The sequence below is a fragment of the Lactuca virosa genome, chromosome 1, assembly GCF_052849685.1.
Source record: "Lactuca virosa cultivar CGN04683 chromosome 1, Lactuca_virosa_CGN04683_v6, whole genome shotgun sequence".
In the NCBI taxonomy this organism is placed as follows: Eukaryota; Viridiplantae; Streptophyta; class Magnoliopsida; order Asterales; family Asteraceae; genus Lactuca; species Lactuca virosa.
This window is the reverse complement of record NC_136426.1, coordinates 81,578,950-81,604,665: the sequence shown is the minus strand read 5'-3', so window position 1 is coordinate 81,604,665 and position 25,716 is coordinate 81,578,950. Positions and strand designations below refer to the sequence as shown.

General features: G+C 36.6%; 2 protein-coding genes across 2 annotated transcripts; both read right to left on the bottom strand.

Annotated features, from left to right (window-relative positions):
• Positions 1 to 1,308: 1,308 nt before the first annotated feature.
• On the bottom strand, positions 1,309 to 3,013 carry LOC145115933 (putative serine/threonine-protein kinase PBL28). The gene is made up of 3 exons (XM_079052295.1): positions 2,256 to 3,013; positions 2,025 to 2,079; positions 1,309 to 1,767 (listed from the first exon to the last, which is right to left on the bottom strand). Exons 1-3 carry the CDS (start codon positions 3,011 to 3,013, stop codon positions 1,309 to 1,311), a joined length of 1,272 nt encoding a protein of 423 aa, XP_078908421.1.
• A 163-nt stretch (positions 3,014 to 3,176) lies between these two features.
• On the bottom strand, positions 3,177 to 4,050 carry LOC145105404 (uncharacterized). Its single transcript, XM_079042522.1, has 3 exons — positions 3,586 to 4,050; positions 3,464 to 3,502; positions 3,177 to 3,278 (listed from the first exon to the last, which is right to left on the bottom strand). Exons 1-3 carry the CDS (start codon positions 4,036 to 4,038, stop codon positions 3,177 to 3,179), a joined length of 594 nt encoding a protein of 197 aa, XP_078898648.1. The 5' UTR covers positions 4,039 to 4,050.
• Positions 4,051 to 25,716: the final 21,666 nt, after the last annotated feature.

The window sequence follows — 25,716 nt, the reverse complement described above, 5'->3', positions numbered from 1 at the left end:
TGTTCCAAAATCAGAGGATTTTTTTTTTAATTGAAAATATGTTCAGTTGGAAATTAAAAACTGAGTGTAATTATATAAAGTATAAACCAACAAAATGAAAAAGTCTACTGGTTTTTATAAAGTTTAAGAGCAAGGAACATAGGGAACAAAAATGACTTGATGCAAGAACAAGCTAATTACCACTTTGCCTTTTTGAAGAAGGACTCCGTTGCATAGCATTTGGTAAATGTCTTTTTTCTTTTCAAGAGAGTAAATCTCTCGAGAGTCTGACATTTGGATCAATTTTTCATAGTCTTTAGGCAATTTGGGCTCCCATATGCCGTAATCATCCTGTATATTATTTGAACACGAAAAAAAATTGTTACTTAGAGATCATAAATCCTTTTTTTTAATTTTATATACCAAAAAATCGCAGGTTTTTTTTAAAATTCGCTGAAAAAAAAAATAAAAAATCGAATATTTTTTTTTTTGGTTTTTTTTAAAAAAAAAATTTCAGCGAATTTAATTAAGAAGTAGCGATGTTTGTATATATTAAGTCAAAAAAAGAAAATAAAAAAAATTAACTGTGAACTCTAAGTATTTTTTTTATGTATTTATTTTATTTTTAGGGTTTTTATTTTTGTTTTCCATAGAACCTAAAACTATATATATATATATATATATATATATATATATATATATATATATATATATATATATATATATATATATATATATATATTCAAGCAAAGCTAGTTTAATACTTGTTAAAGGCTGTACAGTCTTTAACAAATTTTATTTAGTTATGTCTTAATACCTTTTTATTTCTATATTTAATTATGATACTTTTTGAAACGAAGACAGTTTCCGGAAATATACTTGAAATTCCAAGGCTTTCTTAAGTTGTAGTAGCACCTTACTTGTTGTTGGTCGTTTTTCTTTTTCATCATGTAAGCATTGGTAGGCAATGTTTTGAAAGATGGGCAATTTGGTCCTTTATACCTTCAAACACCATTTGATCAAGTTCTCCTTTTTCATAATGACGTTTAAACGAAGTGATTGGATTTTGAAAAGAACCATTGACGCGTTCAAACACCAATCTCCCACACAAGATCTCAAATAAAACCACTCCCAATGAGTAAATGTCAGATTCTTTGGTTAAGAAACCCAATTTCAAGTATAGTGGGTCACAATAGCCCATTGTGCCGCAAGCATTGTCAACGACAAAGTCCGTTTCCTCATCTATTGGAGTTATTAAGGACAGCCCAAAATCACCAATTTTTGCTCTCCAATTATCAGTTAGTAAGGACAGCCCAAAATCACCAATTATCAGTTAGAGCTTTTGATGTCTCTATGCATCACCACCTCTTGTGTTACACCACCTCCATGGAGGAAATCCAGCCCTCTTGCAATATCAATGCTTATCTCAAGTCGTTTCATCCATGTAAGATCATTGTCCTTCAAGTGTACATCAAGACTTCCTTTAGATGCATACTCAGTACCAATGATTTTTTCAATGCGATCTTTGCAGTAGCCAACAAGGCCAATGACATTCTCATGTTTATACTCCAAAAGAATTTCAAGTTCTGCCAGAAATTCAGTTTCTCCTTGATCACCGGTTGTATCCAATCGCTTTGCAGCAATGGTGTGACGTCCATTAGCGTGTATAACCTCTGCTTTGTATATCCTTCCAAATCCTCCTCTTCCGATGACATTGTTGTCGCTGAAGTTATTTGTGGCTAATCTTATGTCTTCAAGTGAAATTGTGAGGTTGTCTTTGATGTTTTCCTGTGAATCATTAAACAATCGATCAACTTGATAATTCTAAAATTAGTTGAAAATCATATCAAATCAATGAGTTGATATTCTTTGATGGGTCAATGTCATAAAATGACGACCAATAATATTCAGTTTGCTTTTTGGGTCACTTATCTTTTTAATTGTACTCAGTAAGCCACTAAACTTTTTTTGGTTCTCATTCCACCGGTTAAGTGGATTTCAATCGGGTAATTCTGCAATTTTACAAAAAGCTTTTAAAAATGTACAACCATTGCAAAAGATTTATGATAATATGCTCTTATTAAATAAAGTTGGTGAAATCTGATGTAACAATATAAAGAGTTATAAAAGATGTTGCTCTTAGTTATGTATTATATTAACTAGATACATATTTTTACAATGTTACTGAAGGAGCAGTACCCTTAAGTTTTAAAGGATGTCGTTTTTAGTTATGTATTATTAGAAAAACGTTATTTTTTCTAAAAATGTTTACTTACTTGAAAAGATAATGCTTCAATTCCTCAAGTTTCTTGACGATGACCTCTGCTGTGGGACGCTCAGCTTGAGTTTCTGCGAGACATTGATACGCAATTTTTGAAAATGCATACAAGGAATCTTGATCGGGTCCTTTATTTAGAGTGAAAATATTTTCATGAGTTTCTTCCATTAATCTAGGATCCACCATTTTCTTTATTGAATTTCTACCCTCTTTAAAGCGTCGCCGTGCCACGTGTGCAATATCGTTGCTGTTTTCGTTGGTAAAAATTGGATCATTGGCAAACTTCCCAGCTATCATCTCAAATAAGACGACTCCGAAAGAGTAAATATCTGATTCATTTTTCAACCTACCCGTTTTAACATATTCTGGATCCAAATACAGTTCTGTGCCTGCAAGATTTTGTGTAAAGAGAGTCTTGTTCACTTGTTGACCATCGTGGCGGAATTTGGAGAGTCCAAAATCTGCAATTTTTGCCTCCCAATTCTCCCCTAACAAAATGTTACCGCTTTTTATGTCTCGGTGTGTTATCCTTTGCTCGCCCTCTATCTTGGTGTGAAGGTAATTCAATCCACGTGCAATATCAATGAAGATCTTTATACGTTGCACCCAACTAAGATTAGTCAAGCTACCCTCACTTCCCAAATAATCATCAAGGCTTCCATTAAAAGCATGCTCATACACAAGTATCATATGACCACCTTCCTCACAAAAGCCAAGAAGAGAGACTATGTTGGAATGCTTACAACTAGTAAGCATTTCAATTTCTCCAAGGAACCCTTCTTGACCTTGCTTGTCTTCTCTAACCTTTATTCGTTTTATGGCTACAGTGCTGTGTTTCTTTCGAAGTTCTCCTATATTCTTATTCTCTAATGGCAAGACATTTTTATAATCAAAATGATCAAGTTCTGCTTTGTACACCTCACCATATGTGCCTGCCCCAATCAGGTATGTTTTTATCAAAATTCTTGGTGGCCGATTCTATTTCACTGAGTGGGATCTCCAAGTGTTTCAAAATTCTCCCCTGCAACATTAATTGTGCTCAAGTTAAAAAAAAAACAAAAAGAAGATTGTTATAGCCTATTTATGCTGGTAGTAAGGATGGGAATGAAGTTAAGTGCCATTCAAAAAAAAAGTTAAATAAAATGGGCGTGGTTGATACTTTTTAATTTTTTATGATTCACCTTTAAAATGAAAGAAATTAATTACCTTCAACTGAATTGTTGATGTACCTTCCGAGTCATGTTCCTTCAATTAACAAAATAAATATGTAAGGCTGATGAAAGAAAACTAAAAGATGACAAGGGAAAGAAGAAAGATGGTACTCTTACCGGATTATCATAATTCCTTTGAAGATCCAACGCTTTCTTTAGTCTTATCAAAAGTTGATGTATATCTGGACGTTGTGATCGTTGCTCCTTCAAGCAGTAATATGTTGTTTCTGAAAAGACTTTGAATGATTGAGGGACCATTTGTTTCCATAGGTCTAGATCGATCATGTCATCTAATTTTCCTTGTTCATAACCGCATATGGCCAACGGAGCTAATAACTCTAGGTCTGCAATATGCAAGTGCCTAGTTCGGAATTTGCTGGCTAACGGAGCTAAGGTAAACATGCACTTTTCTTCTGTATCAATGTTAGTACTGTATTCCATACCGATGTCGGATCTTTCTCGCTGCCCCAAGTCACTGGATCCTGGTGCCTCTCCATCTCCTGGTTCTGAAGACATGTAGGTGCTAGAATGGATGTGATCTCTGATGTCGCTTAATGATGGTGCTGCCATTAGTTCTGGTAAGTTGCTTAATGTGGAAACTTGATTGGCCAGTTGAGGTAAAATCCCCTCATCCAATTTTTCCACCACATCCAGCCATCCCTCTGTGGAACCTTGATTAACCGGTGTTGGTGAAGGCCCGTCATCCATTTTTTTGACGAGATCAGGTAATCCCTAAATACTAACTTGCACCTAAAAGCTAACCACTAGGATTAAAATAAAAGGAGGAATTGACTTGTTATTCAAGAACTTGTCTATTCTATTACAGAGAAGAAGTTTATATATATCATTATACTACGCACTAAATACTAACTTGCACCTAACAGCTAACCACTAGGATTAAAATACCTAACTAATCCTAACCACATAACTAACTGTGATTAAGTAAGTATAACAGAAATGAAAATACAATGCTAATACCCCCCCTCAAGATGGACTTAGGAAAATGTTTTTCAAAGCCATCTTGGATATGATTGGTAACATCTTATGTCTTGGTAATGGCTTTGTAAAAATGTCTGCTAGTTGGTGTGTTGTGCGTATAGGCATAAGCTTAATGGTATTGTCCAACATTGTATCTTTGATAAAATGACAATCAAGCTTGATATGCTTAGTCCTCTCATGAAATGTGGGATTGGTAGCAAGCTGAATGGAAGATTCGTTATCACATAATATGAGAGTTGGTTCAGTGAGATGTATGTCAAAATTGCTAAGCAAATGATGAAGCCAAATAATTTCTGCTGTTGCAACAACAATGACTCTATATTCAGCTTATGTGGATGATCTAGATACGATTGTTTGCTTCTTTGATTTCCAAGAAATCATGGAATCTCCCAAGAAAATGCAAAAGCCAGATACAGTCCTTCTTGTATCAGGACATTCAGCCCATTCTAAGTCCGAAAATGCTTGAATCTTTAAAGAAGGATTGGAAGACAAGAAGCGTCCTTGACCGGGATTAAGCTTTAAGAACTTAAGAAGATGATTAGCAGCTTGAAGATGTGGCATTCTAGGATTAGTAACAAATTGGCTTAATCGATGTACAACATATGTTATATCTGGTCGTGTGATGGTTAAGTACATCAATCTCCCAATAAGTCTTATGTACTGAGAAGGATCAGATAATGGTGTACCATCAAAATTCGATGTTTTGCAAGTAGGATCCATAGGATAATTGACTGGTTTAGCAGCCAACATACTCGTGTATTCTAGTAAATTGAGAACATATTGTCTTTGTGAAATAAAGATTCCTTCAGAAGATCTCGCAATCTCAAGACCCAAAAAATGTTGCAACTTTCCCAAATCTTTAAGATTAAATTTGTTTCTTAATCTCTGTTTTATATCATCAATTTCTTTGATGGAAGCACCTGTCAATACAATATCATCTACATACACTAAAAGTGCCACATAAGTTGTCCATTTTCCTTTATAGAACAAGGAATAATCTGCCTTAGATTGAATAAATCCTTCAGAAATCAAGAAAGAAGAAAACGTTGCATACCATTGCCTTGATGCTTGTCTCAAACCATATAATGATTTTTGGAGCTTGCATACCATCTGTTGATTCTTGGAATTGTCAGTTTTACATTTATACCCCTGTGGCAATTTCATATAGACTTCTTCATCTAATGTTCCATTGAGAAAAGCATTGTTTACATCCACTTGAATAAGTGGCCAAGATCTTTGAGCAGCTAAAGTCAATAATAACTTCACTGTGACAAGTTTTGCTACTGGAGAATAAGTATCCAAGAAATCAATGCCCTCTTGTTGATTAAAACTTTTTGCAACCAATCGTGCCTTATAACGCTCAATTGTTCCATCTGATTTTCTTTTAATTTTGAAGACCCATTCACATGCCAAAGCTTTTCTATCTGAAGGTAGGGGTACAACTGTCGAAGTTTTATTTGCCTCCAAAGCATGCAATTCTTCTTGCATAGCTAGATTCCATTCTTTTGATTTGGATACTTCAAAATAAGATTGAGGTTCAGATTCAGTGGAAAGAGCTAAAGTGAAAGATTGGTATTTGGGAGAAAGTTTGGAGTAAGATATGACAGATGATAGAGGGTACTTTACTTTGTTTTCGATAATAACATTGTTAACCAAAGCACAATGATAATCTTGTAAATAAGAAGGACGATTTCTTGTTCTGTGAGGTCTGGTGTTGTTATTCTGTTGATTTGCAATTGGAGGATCATCATTGAAAAGTGGTTGTTGTGGAATAATAATAGGATACCAACCATCAGGTATGCATTGGTTTCTTTCCCACATTCGTTGTCTATATGTTTCCAACACTCTATTCAAGTTGATTTCTTATTTTTCTTGGACAATCTATATTTTCTAATGCATATTAAGTGTTTGATGAAATGACTGAGTGAAATATATTCGTGAATGGTATGCCATATTTTTTTGTATGGTATACTAGTAATTGCCTAAAGCATCCTCAACTTTACTTTGATCCTACTGTTATTGGGTGTATATAGAACATGTATAGTATTATACTCAACTAATAAGGCCATTTAGTGCATGCAACATAACTGAGCCTTACAGTGACAATGATGAACATATGTTTTGAAGGATTATGAGAAAGTAGAGTTGTCTAAGGAAATATCTTTGCCCTTGAAATAGTTTTATTGACATCAACGGATATGTGATCTGAAAACAATGCAGAGTAGAACAGCTGGGGGTGTCCTATTTTCTTGATTTGAGATTTCTTGTGCATAATTGGCGATTGTTGTTAATGGTTCTCTTTGGACACACCATTCTTAACTCTGCCATCAAAGCCATGATATGACTAATCACTAGCTAATGGCAGAATTTCTAACATAGAGATTTTAGGATGCCAGATACAGCTACTTCCATGGCTTTGATATATAGACAATAATAATGGCTACAATCTCAGCCATTCTGGTGATTTTTTATGAAGCATGAGATGGCTAGTTAATATGGTGGTATTACATAATGTCATACTCCTAAAAAAGTATAAAATCATTGTAAGGCTAAAACAATTGTATAATGTTCACTATGTTTTCCTATATCTGCTCACAAGTCAAAATCATTATCTCATATATTTGCTTACATCGGCCGAAACTCTAGGCTGCTTACAATAAGGCCAGACATAGTTCCTTCATAACTTATCAGTTTCAAATTTATAGAAACACAATTATCTCGAAGCTGATTGCTTGAGTTAAATTGCCACACGTTGACCTCCATCCGTCCATCTTCCCTCCCTTTTGGAACTCGGTCAATATCATTCGCATTACATGGGCTTGGGGATCTAAAATAAATAATTCCCTTCTCTTTGTTTTTTGGCTATTGGAGTAAATCACATACTATCACCGGAAAATGCAACCCATGACATTTTTCTGAAAGCTTGAACACAAGGTAACATGCGTATTGTAGAGACATAAGAACATGGTTTGGCATGCGGAATTAAAGATTTCACAATGAACATGGTGATTTGGGTGTTCAAGAGATGTATTGATTGTATATGGTGTTACACAAAAAGGATCTAGATCTAGACTACATAACTAACACACACTTACACACTCACTTTTACATCTCTCAAGCACACCTCTACAAGTGGACTAAACCCACCTTATATAGAGGTGTTTACATATCTCTCTCTCACTCTCTATCTCTCATGTGTCACAAGGCTAATACTCCACATGCAAGTGGGTTTTACAAAAGTTAAACATTACAAAGTCATTCAAGGAAAACTTTGTACCCCAACATTCTCCCCCTCAAAGTTAGGAATGAACGACCCACTTCAAATCTTCCAAAATCGAGCAACTACGCGATCCGAGCCTCAAGGGTGACACATGTCGAAACGAACTTCAATCTTCAATTCTTCCATGATTCTTCAATTTGGGCTCTAGGATGTGAAACCATACAAACCGAGCATCAACGAATGATCACGAGCTTCTCAAACTCCAAATTGATCACCAAAAGTTGAGCATAAAGCACACCCCAAAAATCTTCAATAAAACCAAACCCATTTCGAAAATAAATCATTTTCGAACTTCCAATTGCATCATTTCGTAAGCTTCAAAAATTCAAGGTCACTTCGGTCGTCAAATCCGCGTAATATGAAAAATTCAAGTTCGAATTTCCATATAAATTTCTCCCCCTTTTTATAATCGAAACTTGATTATAAAACCTTCAAGGAAAGAGAACGTGCTCTATTTGGAATTTTTCGTGTCAAAACTCCCCCTTAACATGTGGCATAAACTTTGTGCTTCAATCCGGAAAATAAAAAAAATATTGAATTTTTAGCTTCGTTCACGGATCGCCTTTGACAAAATTTCTCAAAAATGGGTAGAAATTGTCAATTTCAAAATTCTGCAGTGACCCGGTGTGCCCAAAACAGCCAAATATGCAAAACTCTCCCCCTTTTCCAATGCTGGGTAGAAAGCGTCAATTTGCACAAACTACAGGGGCTTGAAATGTATTTTCTTCAATTTTCAGCAAAAACAGTCCTTTTTCGAATTTGGGTATGAACCGCCAAACATTCGAAGCCTCAGAGACTATTTTCGAAAATTCTGCCATTTCTGTTCCAAACATACGAAGAGTTGTCCCAAACATTCGAAAATTCAGAAAATTTTCGAATTTGGGTGAAAAGTGTCAAAAATTCGAAACTTCAGTTAATTGTTGAGGTTGCCAAATATTCGAAAGTTTAGGGGTGATTTTCGAAAATTTTCCATTTTTCCTTCAAAACATACGAAAGTTTTATCAATCATGCGAAATTTTCTCATTCGTACGAAATTGTCATGTGACAAACATGCGAATCTTCAAGGACCATTTTCGAAACATTTCTTTCTTCTTTCCAATTCATACGAAACGTTCCTTACAATTCTTCGTTCCTTACAGTTTTTCTCAAAATCAAAAACTTTCGTTCGTTCATCACCAAGTCTTCGTTAGTTTTGGAACAGAAAAACCTTCGTTTCATCATTTCCTCAACATCAAATACTTCAAACCAAACCCAATTTCGTGCAGTCCTTTTATCATCGACTCGGATTCAAGAACCCTTCATTCATAAACGATTTCTTCAATCAAGCCTGTTCTTCAATCGAAATCAACATCAAATCCAAGTCTTTGATTTTACTTCTTATATCAAAATCACATAGCCTCATATTAACTGTTCGTTCCTGGACATTCGTACCCTCGACCATCGATTGAGAATTGAAATTCCAAAATCGAATCCAGCTACTCAACATCAAATTTCTTTCGTTAACACACTATTCTTATCAAACGAAATCAGAACCATCGACTCCAAAAAAAAAATTCGAACACCAGTTGAAATCTTCAAACTTATTTTGACTTTTCCAAAATTTCCTTTGACTATTAAACCCAATTACCACCGAGATCGACACGATAACTTTTACAGATCCTTCAATTTTCAAAGGCTTCGATCGTATGTCTTTCTCATTCAAAATCGACTCCTTAGTTTAATTCCAGATTTCGAAAACATCCAAAATAACGTCGACCTGATTTCCAAGACCCAGTATCAACCACCGATTTTGATTCCACATTATAACTTTTTACATCGATGCAGAAGAACGCAAAATCGAACTTGTTACAAGACATACAAATCTTGACCCTCATTATCAAAGCAATCGATTAAAAATCAAAACTCCAAAATCAATCACTTGTAACGAAAGCACAATCCACTTCACTCGATCACCAAAAATCAATACTCGATCATCAGGCAACTCAATTTTGACTTTTATATGAAACTTTGACTTTTCAAATCGTCGACACAAAATTCTTCAAATTGCAACAAAAATTGCTAAACCGAGAATCGTTCTTCAAAAATCACCTTGATCTTGAAGACCCGCTCTAATACCAATTGTAGAACTAATGAATCGAGTAATGAATTAATCAGAGTATTAATTCAAGTAAGAATACGAGATTTGAACACAGGATGTAAATATGATCTTGTTATGCTCTATTATGCTTTCGAATTCTTTACAGAGTACAGTAGACAAGTCTGTAAAAGTTCTTATCTAACTCTAGTAAATAACCCTATTTATAGGGAACTGAAAGCATACAAAAAATATACTAAGGCACTGACTTTAAAGCTTCGAATAAAAGCGCCCTAGTAAAATACATTACAAAACATTCGAAGAGTCCAAAACATACTTCGACTAATTACAACAATTCGACCCTTACAATTCGACCCTGCTTTGTCTAGAGAATTCGAAGATTTGATGAAAAGTAAGTTCGAAATGAGCATGATGGGAAAAATCAATAATTTTCTTGGTTTGAATATTCGTCAAAACAGAGAAGGAATTTTTATTAATCAAGAAAAATATACGAAGAATCTGTTAGAAAAGTTTGGATTGACGAATAGCATGAAGTTACGAGTTCCAATGGCAACGGGCATAAAGCTAACACCGTCGTTAGATAAACCTGCTGTTGACATAACTTTATATAGGAGCATGATTGGTTCATTACTTTATCTCATAGCAAGTAGACCTGATATCATGTTTTCTGTGTGTAATTGTGCTAGGTATCAGTCTAATCCACGAGAACCACATCTCACTGTTGTGAAGAATATCTTTCGTTATCTTAAAGGAACAATTTCGTTAGGATTGTGGTATCCTTCGAACACTGGGTTCTTTGTACAAGCATATTCGGATGCTGACTTGGGTGGTTGTAATCTTGATCGAAAAAGCACAAGTGGTGGATGTCAATTTCTCGATGGCAAATTGGTGAGCTGGCAGTCGAAAAAGCAAACATGTGTATCAATTTCAACAGCTGAAGCAGAATATGTGGTTGCTGCTGCTTGCACTTCACAAATAATATGGATCCAAAGTCAATTGCGTGATTATGCAATAAATATGAAAAAGATTCCATTATATTGTGATTCTCAAAGTGCGATAAGAATTTGTCATAATCCTGTGCAGCATTCGAAGACTAAACATATAGCTCTTCGTTATCATTTCATCAAAGATCACGTGGAGGATGGAAATATTGAAGTACATTTCGTGAAAACAACTGATCAGTTAGCTGATATTTTCACGAAACCTTTAGATGAAAAATCTGTTGTGAGAATTATAGAGGGACTTGGAATGATCGATGGAAATTCTGTTCCATGCGAAAAAGAAGAATGGTGCATGATAAGGAATGAATCAGAGGCGCTGAATGCAAGACAAGGCAAAGTCATTCAGCATTCAGATGTTACTGTTCATAGTCAACGCTTCGACCCCTTCAAATTCGCACATTTGTTACTTATTTTAAGGTTTGATTCAGATGTTACTGTTCATAGTCAACGCTTCGACCCCTTCGAATTCGTACATTTGTTACTTATAAGGGGATGATAAAATTTTGCATATTTGCATCAAGTACTATTTCAATTTTCGAAAATTCAAAAATCCAAAAAGATTTTTGTTTGTTTTGTCATTTAATTTTCGAAAATTCAAAAATCCAAAAATATTTTCGTTTGTTTTGTCATTTAATTTTCGAAAATTCAAAAATCCAAAAATATTTTCGTTTGTTTTGTCATTTAATTTTCGAAAATTCAAAAATCCAAAAAGATTTTCGTTTGTTTTGTCATTTAATTTTCGAAAATTCAAAAATTCAAAAAGATTTTCGTTTGTTCTGTCTTTATTTTCGAAAAATCAAAACAACAAAAATGTTTTGATTCTTATTTCTTTTTAGTATTTTGTTGCAGATTATCATGAAGATACATAGGAGATTATGCTTGCAGTACTCGGGTAAGGTACATTTTTCATATGAATCGATAAATTTTTCATCATTCGAACTAGTTAGGATGTCCCTAGAAGCATGCTGCTGTATGTTGACCAAAGCCTCCATGACTCAATGTGTGTGTACGAAAGCCTTAATGAAATTATTCATACGAAGATTTCTTCCCAATCAGGCTTATATTCACATTAGTCTCTGAGCTACCTTACTCTTCTCAAAATGAGTTAAGAGTTTGCTGTTTGGTCCAAATATAACAGAGGTACTTTTCGTGTCTTACATCAATCTTTTTCATCCATAAAGTTCTTACACGATCACACACGAAGACATATGTCTGAGAGGTCTCTGATCAAACCCATCGAGACTTAGATATATCAAAACTCTGTGTTTATGATCTGACATCATGAGACCGTGATGAAAGTGAAACCCAATTTTCATTATTTTTTTTAAGGAATTGACGGGGAACTAAGTTCCAGATTTTCACGAAACTTTTGTTTCTGTACCAAAATTTGAAACTCCAAATCATATTCATTTCGAATGAGTGGTCTTGATCAAACATTCGAAACCCACGATGTTTGTTACCCAACAAGATCCAGCACACAAATTTTTTTCTTGAATATGATTTTCGTGTGAGTTTCATTCGAATGTCCTTGTCATTTCAAAATTTATCTAATTCAACTTGTCACTGACTACACTGGTCAAACAAGTAATTTCTGTTACAATTTCTCACCTTATGTTTAGGATGACATGTAACGAAATTTTTGAACTATCCACGAAGCATAATAAAAGAAGCCCTTCGATACTTATCAACAAGTATTCGATTGTAATTCACGGGAACCCACACAAGCTATTGATCATTTCTCTTAATGATTAATGAAGTAATCTTTGCCCGGGATTTTATCTGCTTTTGTGTCAATGGTTTGACATCACAATATCCCATATTTTTCTTATCTTTGTTTCTCGTCTATATTCTTTGGAACACATCACTCACGAAATCCTTGAGGTTCTGAGTAATACCAACTTAGGCTGATGATTTCGAACTTCTGGCGTATGACTTCGCTTTTCATCCCAAAAGTGAAAGAGCCTTGCTTCCATTCGAAGGGTTCTGACGGTTACAATTTTCTTGGGGATTACAAGACAGGCTGTTTATAAATGACGTATGGTATTCTGTCCGTTTTTCAAGGCGATGTGACAGCTACTTTTTGACGCATGGCTACTTTTACGCAGTAATGGTCCGATTTTCAAGGTGCCACGTCGGATATCATTAAATACATATCCCGCTTCAAATTCAAATTTAAGGGTTACATATAAAAGGGGATTCAAGGGTTCATTGTCAGTTTACGCGATCAAAAAGCAAATTTCCCAAATTCTCTGTTCGTCATCATCTTCAAACCCTAACAATGGCGACTTCTGCTCATGTCGATTCTCATACCACTGAAGATGCTTCTTCCGTACCAATAATGAAGATTCAACCAACTAACTATTACGTGGAGGGTGAAGTTTCTCAATACCCGGAAGAATTGAAGATGCTCATCGTTGCCTTGAAGAACTCTGTTTTATCTACGGCAATGTTCAATTCTTTCTCTGTTCCAATGTCCTGGCTTTCTCAAGCAGGATCAACTGCAACTTACAACAAAGCTTCTGATATGATAACTTTTCATTTGGTGAATGATAAAAAGGTCAGATTATCCAAGAAACTCTTTTGCCAAATTCTTGCTATTCCGAATTCGCCTCCATATGTTGATTTCACATTCCCTCAAATCGTATACATGTTTAATGAGATGGATTATCAGCCACCATTGTCCAAGATAAGTGATTTTAAGAAATCAGGTCTTCCACGACTATGGAATTTCTTATTTGGTATTTTTCTACGATGTTTGACTGGGAGAACAGTTGGTCTAGACAAAGGAAGAATGGAGGTTTATGCCATGGTTGCTGGCATATATTATGATCTTCAAGTGGACTATTCTACACAATTATGGAAGGAATTCCAAAAGGGTGTAGAACATACGAATGCTATTCATGGTATTTCGTGTGCACGATACTGGAGCCTGATTTTGCAATATTTTTATAATAAAGAAGGGATTTTGGTAACAAATGATGAAGAAAAAGTTGTCTTTCAATCATATCACTATCCGAAAGAAGTAATCGATAGTGCTGATGATTTTCCAACTGTTGCTCGTATTCTAGATGCGATGCTCAAAAGAGTTGAACCTACGAATTCAGTTTTGGTAGCATATTTACAAACAATTGATTCTTCTGTTCAGACAGGGATATTGTTGCCAAGGGAAGAAAAGAAATCTAAATGATCAAAGACGTCTGAACCTGCTTCTTCTGAAAAGCAAACCAAGGATTCGAAATCTTCGAAATCTCCAAAGAAGAAGCCTGAAACCGTTGAAGTATCTGTTGCTGAGACTCAAGTGATTGAGCCCATTCTTGAAGAAACACAAGAGAATGTAATCATTCCTTCGAAGACTGGAATGTTTCGAAGAATCAAAATGAAGTCCACCCACAAAAGCAAGTCTCCTACACACAAAGTGGTTCGAAAACCTCAAATCACTCATCAAGGTGTTTTGATTAGAGAAGTGCCAGTACCTGTTTCTCCGGTGTCTAAGAAACAAAGGGCTGAGGATATGGCAAAACAGTTATCAAAGAAGAAGAAGAAGAAGACTCGAAAACTTGTCATTTCTACTGAGTCAACAGAAGATGATGAGGACCGAATTCCAGAAACTCCTGAGCAGACAATCATCATACCACCCGAAGATTCGATTACCAAGTCAGTTTCTGAGGTGGTTCGAACTTCAGGCATCCATGCACACGTATCTGATACAGATGCAAATGTCGATATGGGTGAAGGAGGTTCGAAAAATGAAGCTCAATGTCACGTTACTTCTGCTCCTTTTGAAAGTATTGTTTCTTTACCATTATCCACTACTCCTCTTACTTCAACCACAGATTCCCCAACATTCAAACATATTCTTGATCAACCTTTTACTTCTATTTTTTCTTCACAATCTACTGAGCCACCCAAACCAACTTCACCTGTTCAAGAAACCGTTTTTATGGAGACAAAGACTGATAATGAGGGGTTTGGTGATACGTTTGAAGAATTAGAATTTCATGACGAGGAAGAGGAGTTTCCCGATCATATGCTGATGACCATGAAGCAGTTTAAAATTCTGAATCAGAAATTGAATTCAATAATTCAATCTCAAGCAGATCTAGGGGTGGTTCTTCTGTTTCTAGTTTGGAGGTTGATTCAATGTTGAAAATGCTTGAAGCCAGAGTGATTAGCAAAGTATCTGGAATGATTACTGACTCTGAATCAAGAATTTTGGAGAAGGTTGATTATAATGATCAAAACAATGAACTTCGGATCAATTCTCAAAATTCAAAGTTTTCCAGTGATGTGAAGTAATTAAAGAATGTAACAAAAGAGCGGCATGTTCTTTTTGTTCAGGAAGTGAAGAAAGTAAGGGAGGATGTAAATTTGCAGATTCACGAACTTCGTGAAGATATGCAAAAAGAGATTGTCACTGTTCAACAGGATTATGCATCATTAAATCAGAAGGTTGATATCATTTGTGATGCAGTCACAAGATTTGTTAAGTTGTATGAAAATTTGAGTCCTCAAATAACTCAACTTTCAAAATCCGAAAGTGCAAGCTTTGAGGAAGTGTTTAAGTTGCTCAAAGAGTTAAAAGAGATTTCTGATAGGCCGGTTTCTTCTCCATTGATTACTCCTGAATTTTTATCTCAGAAGTTTATTCAATTCGAAGCCATTCTCAACAAACAACTTGCTCCTCTCTTTCGAATATCTAGCCTTCTTCCAACAACAACTGCCCCGCCTGTTTACACAGGGGTGCAAGGGGGAGAAAGAAAAACTACTGAGTCGAAGGCTAGTGGTGAGGATGCGAAAGTTGTGGGAAAAGTCTTTTCTTCGAAAATTCCAACAACAAAACCAGTAATAGTTTCTGCTGAATTGGTTACTTCAACAGTTGTAACAACAATGCCAATTGCAAGACCAATTTCGAAAGGAATTGTGATTGGTAAATCTTCGGAGACTGGTGGGAGTGGTTCGAATCCAAAAGAGACAATTGACAATCCAACCTTGAAAGATAAAGGTAAATCAATTGTAGTGGAAAAATCGAAAGAGGAAAAGAAGGCTGAAGCGGAAGCTAAAATTGAAAAACTGAGGATTATTCAGAGCATTATGACTCAGCGTGCTAGTGATCCGAAGGGAATGGATAAAGGTGATCCAGCCAAACACTATAATTACGAAACAATTGAGGCCAAGGTTGCTTTTAATCACATGTATACATTCGAGAAGAAACCAAAGCAGAGTTATTTGGTCACGAATACTGATGCAAGCCAGCTGGATTTTCCCATAAACGAAATGATCTTTATCATGCCTCAGCTCAAAGCAGAAGGGAATTTTAAAAATAAGGATGAAGGTACACACATGAAAATTCGTTTTCATGCTGTTCTTGGAAAAGCCCCTGAGGAAGTTTGGTCTTTAATAAAAATAAAGAAGGTCATAAGTAGGAAAAAGGATGTGATTTTCGAAAACACAGTCCAGAATGTTAAGTATGTGGTTGCCAGGGCAAATGGAAATATTTGCGAATTCACTGTTGCAGATTTTCCATTAATGAACTTGTATGATCTTATACAAGTTGCATTACTTTTGAAAGACAAATCATTCTCATACCTTCAAAACACAGAACCGGATGAATTCAAGCTTGGAGTAGCTCACATCAAGATTTTTATCGAAAACTATTATGAGTGCTTGGCACTAACAGATGTTGAATTAGCTACTGCCAAAGGAATGGAAATTAAAGCTCCGATGACTCCTACGAAGACTCAGGAGGAATTGAAGAAGTATGCTGATGGTGAAATTTGCCTGAAGCCTTTTGGAATGGTCTTCGCAGGAAAAGACAAAGCTGGAAAAGCTAAACGGTTCTTATTCCAAGCAAGTGAAGTAGAGATATTCAACATCTCAATATACGAACTTGATTGTTCGTATGAATCATTGCAAGAAGAACAATGAAGGAGACAAGAAAGAGCTGAAGAAGATCATCTCCTGGTACACGGAAATTCGAAGAGTGTTGTTGTATTCCATCACACTTCTTACAAATTGAAGACTTCGACTATGATTACAAAGGGGGAGATTGTAAGGGTCGAATTGTTGTAATTAGTCGAAGTATGTTTTGGACTCTTCGAATGTTTTGTAATGTATTTTACTAGGGCGATTTTATTCGAAGCTTTAAAGTCAATGCCTTAGTATATTTTTTGTATGCTTTCAGTTCCCTATAAATAGGGTTATTTACTAGAGTTAGATAAGAACTTTTACAGACTTGTCTACTGTACTCTGTAAAGAATTCGAAAGCATAATAGAGCATAACAAGATCATATTTACATCCTGTGTTCAAATCTCGTATTCTTACTTGAATTCATACTCTGATTAATTCATTACTCGATTCATTAGTTCATCACGTATTCTGTATTGTATTTGGTGACAACCTTTGAGTTTCAATCTTGCACTTTATACGAAAACACTTATTCACGTAGGAGCTCAAGCACTTCTTGGAATCTGGATATATATATATATATATATATATATATATATATATATATATATATATATATATATATATGACATGTGGTTACAAACTTCTTCAAGACGAAATAAATATATATTCTGAGGGCCTTTAAAATTATATCAATATCAAACAATAGTACAATACACAAGAATATGATTTAAAATCATGAAATCTGGTTCGTAAATGAGTTGGTTCCAACTATTTAAGTATGAAAAGGTTGAGGATAGAGTAAACTTGTTTCACAGCTGGGTTAGATATATAGTCTACACAAGGAAAAAAGAAAAAGTAAACCTGGATTGGGTTGAGGGTACCCACATTGAAAAGCTTCACATCAGTAGATTCATAAGAGCCTCCTTTGCTGAAAGCATATAATGTTTCTTTTTGTTCACTACTTTTAGTGAGAACAACTGTCATGAAGGTTGATATGATTTAGGGAAAACTGAAATAAACTCCCTACATATTGGTCTCATAATCGATTTAGTTCCTATATATTTTTTTATTCAATTAAGTCCCAAATACCGGTAATCGTATTCATTTTAACCCTTTGACCCGGTCAACAGGTCATCCAACTTTCAAAAATTACATTTTTGGGCGAGATTTCAAAATTTATTACAAATTTGGTCCAAAATTTACACTTTTGGCCCAGATTTTAAATTTTCTTACAAATTTGGTCCAAACTTTACCCTTTTTGCCCAAATTTTAGAATTTTATTATGAATTCAACCTAATATTAGTTTTTTTACAACTTTTTTTCTCAAAGAATTGTTTCTAATATGTTTTTTCTTTATAAAATCATATTTATAAAAAAAAACGTATTTTCACATTAAAATCGTATATTTTCTATATAAAAACTTTTTTAAAAAAGTTTTTTGTATATGAAATATCTAGTTATAAAAATAGGTATTTATTAAGTATATAAATATATACAAATCCGTTTTTATAAAAAAATATATACAAAAACGTATTTTACAAAAAAAATGTATACAAACACCTATTTTATCTATATTTTTTTATAAAATCGTGTTTGTGAGAACAAGATCTATGCGCAGGGACAAGGTTTGAGAACTCAAACCTTGAGTGAATGCTTGAGATCAATGTCTGCTTGATAATGGATGTTCAAGTCGAGACTGGAAAGACCAGTCAAGTCTTAGATGATCAGTTCAACAAATGATCAAGACATTAATTGAGAACAAGTAGATAATGATCAAGGTAAAGGTAAGAAATGAAGAACAAAAAGAATGTTTTTAATATGATAAGAGTAAATGCCAAAAGTAAGTGAAAGATCCGTAGTTGACTTGTATTGAATGCTCCTATTTATAGGAGAGAATGTTACAACGAAGTAACCCAGATGTTTACATAGGACCGGACAAAAGATATAAGTCTGACATTCTGATTGTCCTAAAGTAACTTTAGACTAAGTCCTATGAAACGTTACATCAAATACAAGACAAAAGTAATAAATGCACAACAGACAAAATGACTTCATTCCGGACAGGTATTGTTCCGGAGATGACAGTTTGATCCGGACCAGCATACATTCCGGACATCAGGATTAGCTCCGGAATGTGTTCCTCTTCAGAATACTCCTCCTCTTCTTTCCTCCAGCTCCGGACAGGTTCCGGATTACATTTTCCTTCGGAACCAACACACTTCGGAATATGTACTTAGGATTGCTAGAGGTTCACTTTCAGGTTCCAACAATCTCCCCCTAAGTAACTTAGCAATCCAGAAATCTTAGTTCATTTCTTCCTTGATGAAGGTGTATGCTCGAAACAACCATTCACGCACCGCAATGTACCAGGTCAGTTGACTTACAAACTTTGCCTTAACCTGTTCCGGAGCATCAGACTTGGATGCCCGGGATATGAACTTCTTCAGAGCTTTGGTAGAAACTAGGTGTTTGTCAAGGACTCGAAAGAAGTCCTTCTTGTTTGTTCTTTTGGTGGTGTAGACAAACCCTAGAACCGGTTCTTCAATTGGACCATCTGCAAGAATTTCAGCTTCCGGAAGAACAAAATCGATCTTTGCAACAAATTGTTCGGTTCTGTAGAGGTGAGTAAGTTCGTAATCACATCGGCAGAACTCAGCAACATAGTCTTTGTGAAAGCTGAGAGTTGCGTGGTAGGCACCCATACTGATGTCATCCTTTTGATTTTCTCTGAAGTAAGCAGCTAGGGTAAGGATGTCGTTCGGATTCAATGAAGGAAAATCTGCATCAGTAACGGTCCGGGGAGTTGGTTTGTTCCGGAGGAGATGGAAACGGAATAGAGGACAGTTCAGCTCAAATTTTACTAAATTTTTTCTTCCAAAGCCTTGAACTTTGGTGATCCTCTTTCTTGTCCATACTTCCTTGAAGGGTTGAGCATTTTTGCATAGAAGGTTTTGAGCCTTTCACTCTCTGTCCGGATGATCACTTCCGGATTATCGGTTGGGTGGAGCGGAGCAAACTTCGTGTAGAATTTGCTAAAAGGAGAGAGAGGAAGATCCAGTTGATCAGTGTCATTTGATGGAAGGTCATAGTAGAGTGTTGGGATGATTTCCTTTGCTTGAAGGATGCCTTCACGGCAAAGAGGAGAGATGCCACACATCGGATCAGGATGATCTTTTAAAGCTTGAATCCGGATGCTGTCCTCTAGTGCCTTGTGAATTTCCTCCTCAGATGATCCATATTTTTGTTTGAGAGGAGGTCCGGAGTGGAAGGCTTGATGTTCGGAAGTCATCGGTTTCTTCCCTTTGTCTCTCTGAAGTGCATCAATGACCATCTTCATACTCTCATCAATGATGAATTCTGGAGTGGGAGTTGGAAGCGGTTCTTCCGGAATTTCATCCGGGGTCCGGAGAGGAGAGCCCTGGTCGATTGGGGCTATTTTTGGTTCTGGAATGGGAGTGGGAGACAGCACAGAGGGAGTGGCTCGGAAGGCTTGAGCTGTAAGGAATGATTTTGCCTTAGCCATTTTGACGGCCATTTCAAAAGTGTCCGGAAGAGAGGATGGCCAAGAGACAGCGGCCCAGATCCGCTTTTGTTCCTCAGATAATTCCTTCGGAGTGGTCAGCTTAGGAGCTTGAAGACCAAGAACTCCTTTGGGAGCTTCATCCGGAATGTATACTTCATTGTCTTCATCATCTTCGTTTCCTTCAGTGATTTCCAGGATTCCGGAGACGATGTGAACATCTTCATCTTCGGAATTAAGGTCCTCATCCCGGAGTGTGAATTCCGAGGCTGGTTTCCATCTTCTGCTTGGGCCTTCTCCCCCTCTTACATCGGTGAGTATTGAGACTGGTGCAAGCGACAAGTCTTCCTTGATATCGTCAAGTTTGGAGAAAACCTTCTGAAGACTTGTGGAGAGTTGAAGAGTAAGAGTGTCATAGGCTTCAGCAATGGGAGCTTGTTCAGAGAGATGCTTGAATGTGCTGCTGAGGATGGCAGTCATCTCATCAAACTTCCTGTTCGGAACATCAACAATGTTCCAATTTGAGCGCAGGAGTCTGATGAGGACTTGTTGAATAATGAGTGTAACGCCCCGATTCTCAGGTATTGTTTAAATAAGATTTATTGGGTTAAGCTCTACTCGACGAGTTGGTTTGCGGGGTGGGATCGCGAGTCAAGTGACCTACTCGACGAGTCCATATTGGGACTCGGCGAGTAGGAGCTGGCAGATGAAACCTTAAATCTCGGGGTTTGCACCTCTATTTAAAGGAGCCTCAGCCTCCTTTGGCCTCTTTGCAGTCTTTGAGAGCCCCTTAAAACCCTAATACGTGTGTGTATGCCCATTGTATGTTGAAGCTTGAAGAGAGGATCCTTGGAGGGAGAAGGCTTAGAGGAGAAGGAGATTGGAGTAAGTAGAGTGTGGGAATCAGCTCTTATCTCTGTTATCATCTTCTGGAGGTAACCAAATCGCCTTTTTCCTTGTGAATCTCTTCTATTGGTTGAGTTTTAGGGTTTTTGGTGAGATATTAAGTTGGAAAGATGAGCTATGGGCTAGATCTGAGGTTGTAACTTCAGATCTGGACCCTCCTTGGATTCTATAAGCATAAAGTTTTAGTTTTGGTCATGATTAAGGTCCCTCTTGAGCTTGGAGTTCCATTAAGAACTTAAAATAGGCATTTAGAGCCTTTATAGTCATGCATGCACGTAAACTTTGCAACTTTACGTGATAAGCATGCCCTAGAAGCTTGGATCTGTGATTTGGAGCCGATGCATGGCTCAAAACAAGTCTGTATGGAAAAAGGACTGAATGGACTCGACGAGTCGCAAAGTTGACTCGGCGAGTCACATGAAGATGGTCGTGGACTCGACGAGTCGTATGAACAACTCGTCGAGTCCGATGAAGATTACCATAAGACTCGGCGAGTTGAAGAACAACTCGACGAGTCGGATGAGTTTTCCCTAGGATATGTATGCGTGTGTATCCGTCGAGTTATAAGGATGGAACTCGACGGGTGGCCTTAAAGTTTGAACGAGAATCGAAGCAACTCGACGAGTCACCCCGATGACTCGGCGAGTTGGATTGTGCTTCAAGGAACTCGGCGAGTAGCAGAGGGTACTCGGCAAGTTGGGGGTCAACATGGACTGTTGACCTTGACTGAGGAGTTTGACTTTGACCAGGGGTTGACTGGTGGGTTATGGAGTACCTTATAAGGTTAAGGACTTATGAGTATATTGTACTATGATCATAGGTGGTGGAGCCTGTGTCAAGTGATCCGAGAGTTGGGGTTTATCTTCCGAGTCGACATTTGCAAGGTGAGTTATCCTCACTATATCGAATTGGTCTACGACACCAAGGCCGGCCCTTTAATTGTTATTACTATGGTATGCTACATGTGGTTATGATCTGTTAGATCGGAATCAGGGTAGACAGTATGTTATGCTCTTATGATCTGTAAGGATTGGTATGTTAGTGACCTGCTAGGTCGGTACTCTAGTTACGAGAGAATTCTATGATTGATGATCAGTGTGATAGATATGTTTGATATTTGTATATGCCAGTATATGATAGTTATGCACACATGGTTATTTGCTTGTTGGTTGGGTTGAGGCGGTCCTGCTTTGTGCTGAAGGCCAACATACCCTATGAGCGGTCCGGGGAGACTGCAGGCCCACGAGGCGGACCAGTCATGCCGAAGGCTCGAGATAGATTTAGATAGACTGTAGGCCCAATAGGACGGTCCAGTCAGGCCGATGGCCAGTATGCATGTTGATTGATTGATTGTTACTGATATGGCATTGTCAGTGTGGTATTGGTATTTTGGGGGTAGCTCACTAAGCCCTCGAGCTTACAGTTTCAGTTTATTGTTTCAGGTACTTCAGGAGATCATGGCAAGGCGAAGGCGTGACCGTACCGCTCCTCATCCTTATGTTATGATTTTGGTACACTCTGATGAATATTGATTTGAAAACATTTTGTAAACGATACTATTTGACTTTTATTTATGATTGAAAAAGTTTAAATTTGGAGAAAATTTATGGATGTTACAATGAGGTTCATCTCATCCTTCTTCCGGATCTCCTTCTCCAATCGTTGAATTTGTTTCTTGTGACGAGCATGAGTCTGCTTGATTAGGTCGTTCGTGGCAGACACAAGATCGTCATGAACCTTGAGCATTGAGGAGATGGGGTTGAGATAATTTTCAATAAGAGCGTCATACTTGGAGTCAAGTTGGTCAACAGTGTGCTTCAGCCGGATGGAAATCAGCTGATCAAGTTGGGCTTCTCTCTCTGCTACTGATGGTCCGGACTGTTGGGAGAGAGACTGAAGAATGGCATCAAGTTTCGAATCAGGTCCAGAGACTTTTTGATCCAATTTAGAATTCAGCTCTGTTACGGATGCCTCTACAGATGACACTTTATCCATAGTGTCCGAAACATTGTTGCGGATATCCAGAAGGGAAAACGGGTCAACGTGGTCACCAGCTAAGGATTCTGTATTAGAATCAGAGTGTTGCGGAGGAGATTGATGTGCGTTTGGATCTGAGGAGGGACCTGGTTTGGTTGCGTCATCATCCTCTTGAAGGTTTGAGTTGGAACCATCGTCCGAAGTGGTAGTGGAAGAGGATCCGAAGTCAAAAGCAAACTTGGATACAAATGCTTTGGATTGGTAGTTAACGGAGGTCATGAGATGTGCATCCGGAATGGTTTTTGCCTCTTCTTCCAACATGACTTCTTCAGATAATTCTTCTTCCGGATCAGTGTGGACATCTGAAAGAAGAGAACAAGATTAGTTTGGATCCATCAAAAGTTTAGATATTTCTAATCCATTCATTGAATTTGGATCCATCAAAAGTGACTTTCCCACACAAGTTCATAAGGGTAAAGGAGCCATTAGGATTAGAGCCAGAAGCAACATTGTTTGAAGACATCTGAAAGAAGAGAACAAGATTAGTTTAGATATTAAGAGAGTCCTTAATAAAACACCCAAATGTAATATTAAGGCTAGAATCCAATCACAATATATTATAACTTAGAAGAGGTATGCCGTAATCCAAGCTATAACATATTTGAAAGGTAGGTGAATGACGATTCGCCAATTTCCACCATGAAAAACGAAATATAAATATTAGGTTTTTAATTGGTTCTTAGAAATTCCTAGATTCTTTTGAGATTCAATGAACTTTTCAAAGGCATGTTTCAATCTCGAGTGTGCCCTCCAAGTTTTGTGACTGGGATACCGAGGATCACAAAACGAGGTGTGAAGTAACCATGCAAATCAATTGGTACCCTCAAGGTTTATCACTCAATCGATGTGCCGGTAAACCACACACGCTCCACCGATGCTATGGTAAACCTTAAGTCACCCTTTACCTACCTTGTTAAGTCCAAGTTAGTGTGACGGTTAACCACACACGCTCCACCAACGACTTAATCAAAGTGTAAAGTGTAATTTCATGGATTATCACCTTATTCACATTTTCCTAAAGTAACTAAGATTGAGAATTTAATAAAAGCATTTAGTTACTTTATAATATTCATCATACTTTTAATGAGAATTTATAAGTCCTTGTCTTACCCGTTCGGCTAACGACCCTCCACCGATCAAGGAAGCGGTGGGTGAGAGTGGACACCCATTAAGTTGCCATTTTATAGGAAACAACCTTATACCCCCCTTATAGACCGGCTTCGTGAATGAGGCGTACTAGCGGTAAGACGACTTGACGTTATACATATATATATATTAGTAACTTATAATATTATAAAGTATAAGGGTTGCATTTTAACTTTTAAAATTCTAAGGGTTGGAACTAAAGTTTTAATCAAGACTTTACATGTTCCAAAACTTGAGGGCAAGTTTTGTAAACTTCCAAAACTTTTCATTTCTTATAACTTATGAATTAATTGAGTAATAAAAAAGAAGACTCTTCATTTTTATAACTCTTGTGTTCTTTTAATGGCTTTAATAAAAGTGAGACTTTTGGTTTTCCATAACTTGAGGACAAGTTATGGACTCCATTAAAACACATTATGATCATGAATTAAACTACCATGAAGGTTACAAACAATTCCTATGATCATCTAATCTTCATAAGTTCAAGAACATGAATATGAACACTTTCAAGAATCAAAAATTACACTTAAAAAAAACTTGTAATTTTAATAATTGCCATTGTAAATGGATTAGCATAAACATTACACCATCTAAAACAAGCTTTAAAACATCAAAACAGTTTAGGGTAATGTTTCTAGTCCATTTCCAGCAACAAATGTGCAAACTTTCATACGAGCAGAAAACAGAAAAACGATTTTTTTTCAAGCTGTTTGCACAAAAAAAAAAAACAACAAACAAACCTGGCTCTGATACCACTGATGGGTTTTGAGCATTCTAACACTTCCTAAGTGTACATGCAACCCTAATAACCTTGGATCTATGTTTGTCTAATAATCATGGAAAGTTGAATTCCAAGGTTATATTCCTATCTAGCATACATGGGGAACATTTTTAACTTGAATGAAAGATATAATAACTTACCTTGTTGTTGATTATGATCCTTGAAACCTTGTGAGCCTAGCACCCCAAGTGTGATGCCTCAAATGCTTCACACAACACCAAATGCAAAGGAGTAAACTTTGAGAGAATCTTACACTTGCAAAATCGGCTCTAGCCCTCTTGTTTCTTAGTGTCGCCGATTTTGGTGGAGAACATGTTGCTTATATAGTGTGTCACATCTAGGGTTACACCATGTAAACCCTAATGTGGCATGACTCTTCATTTCCATGACCCATGGGTTTGTAACTCCCATGGAGCCTCCATGGAGCATCCTATGGGTGGAACCCAACTTGATAATCCATGGAGCCTCTTAGCCCACTATATAAGATATGGAAGATTTACATAATCTACCCATATATTTAATTAGTTATCTTTTGATCACTTAATTAATTCTAAATTAATTCTTGATCAAACTAA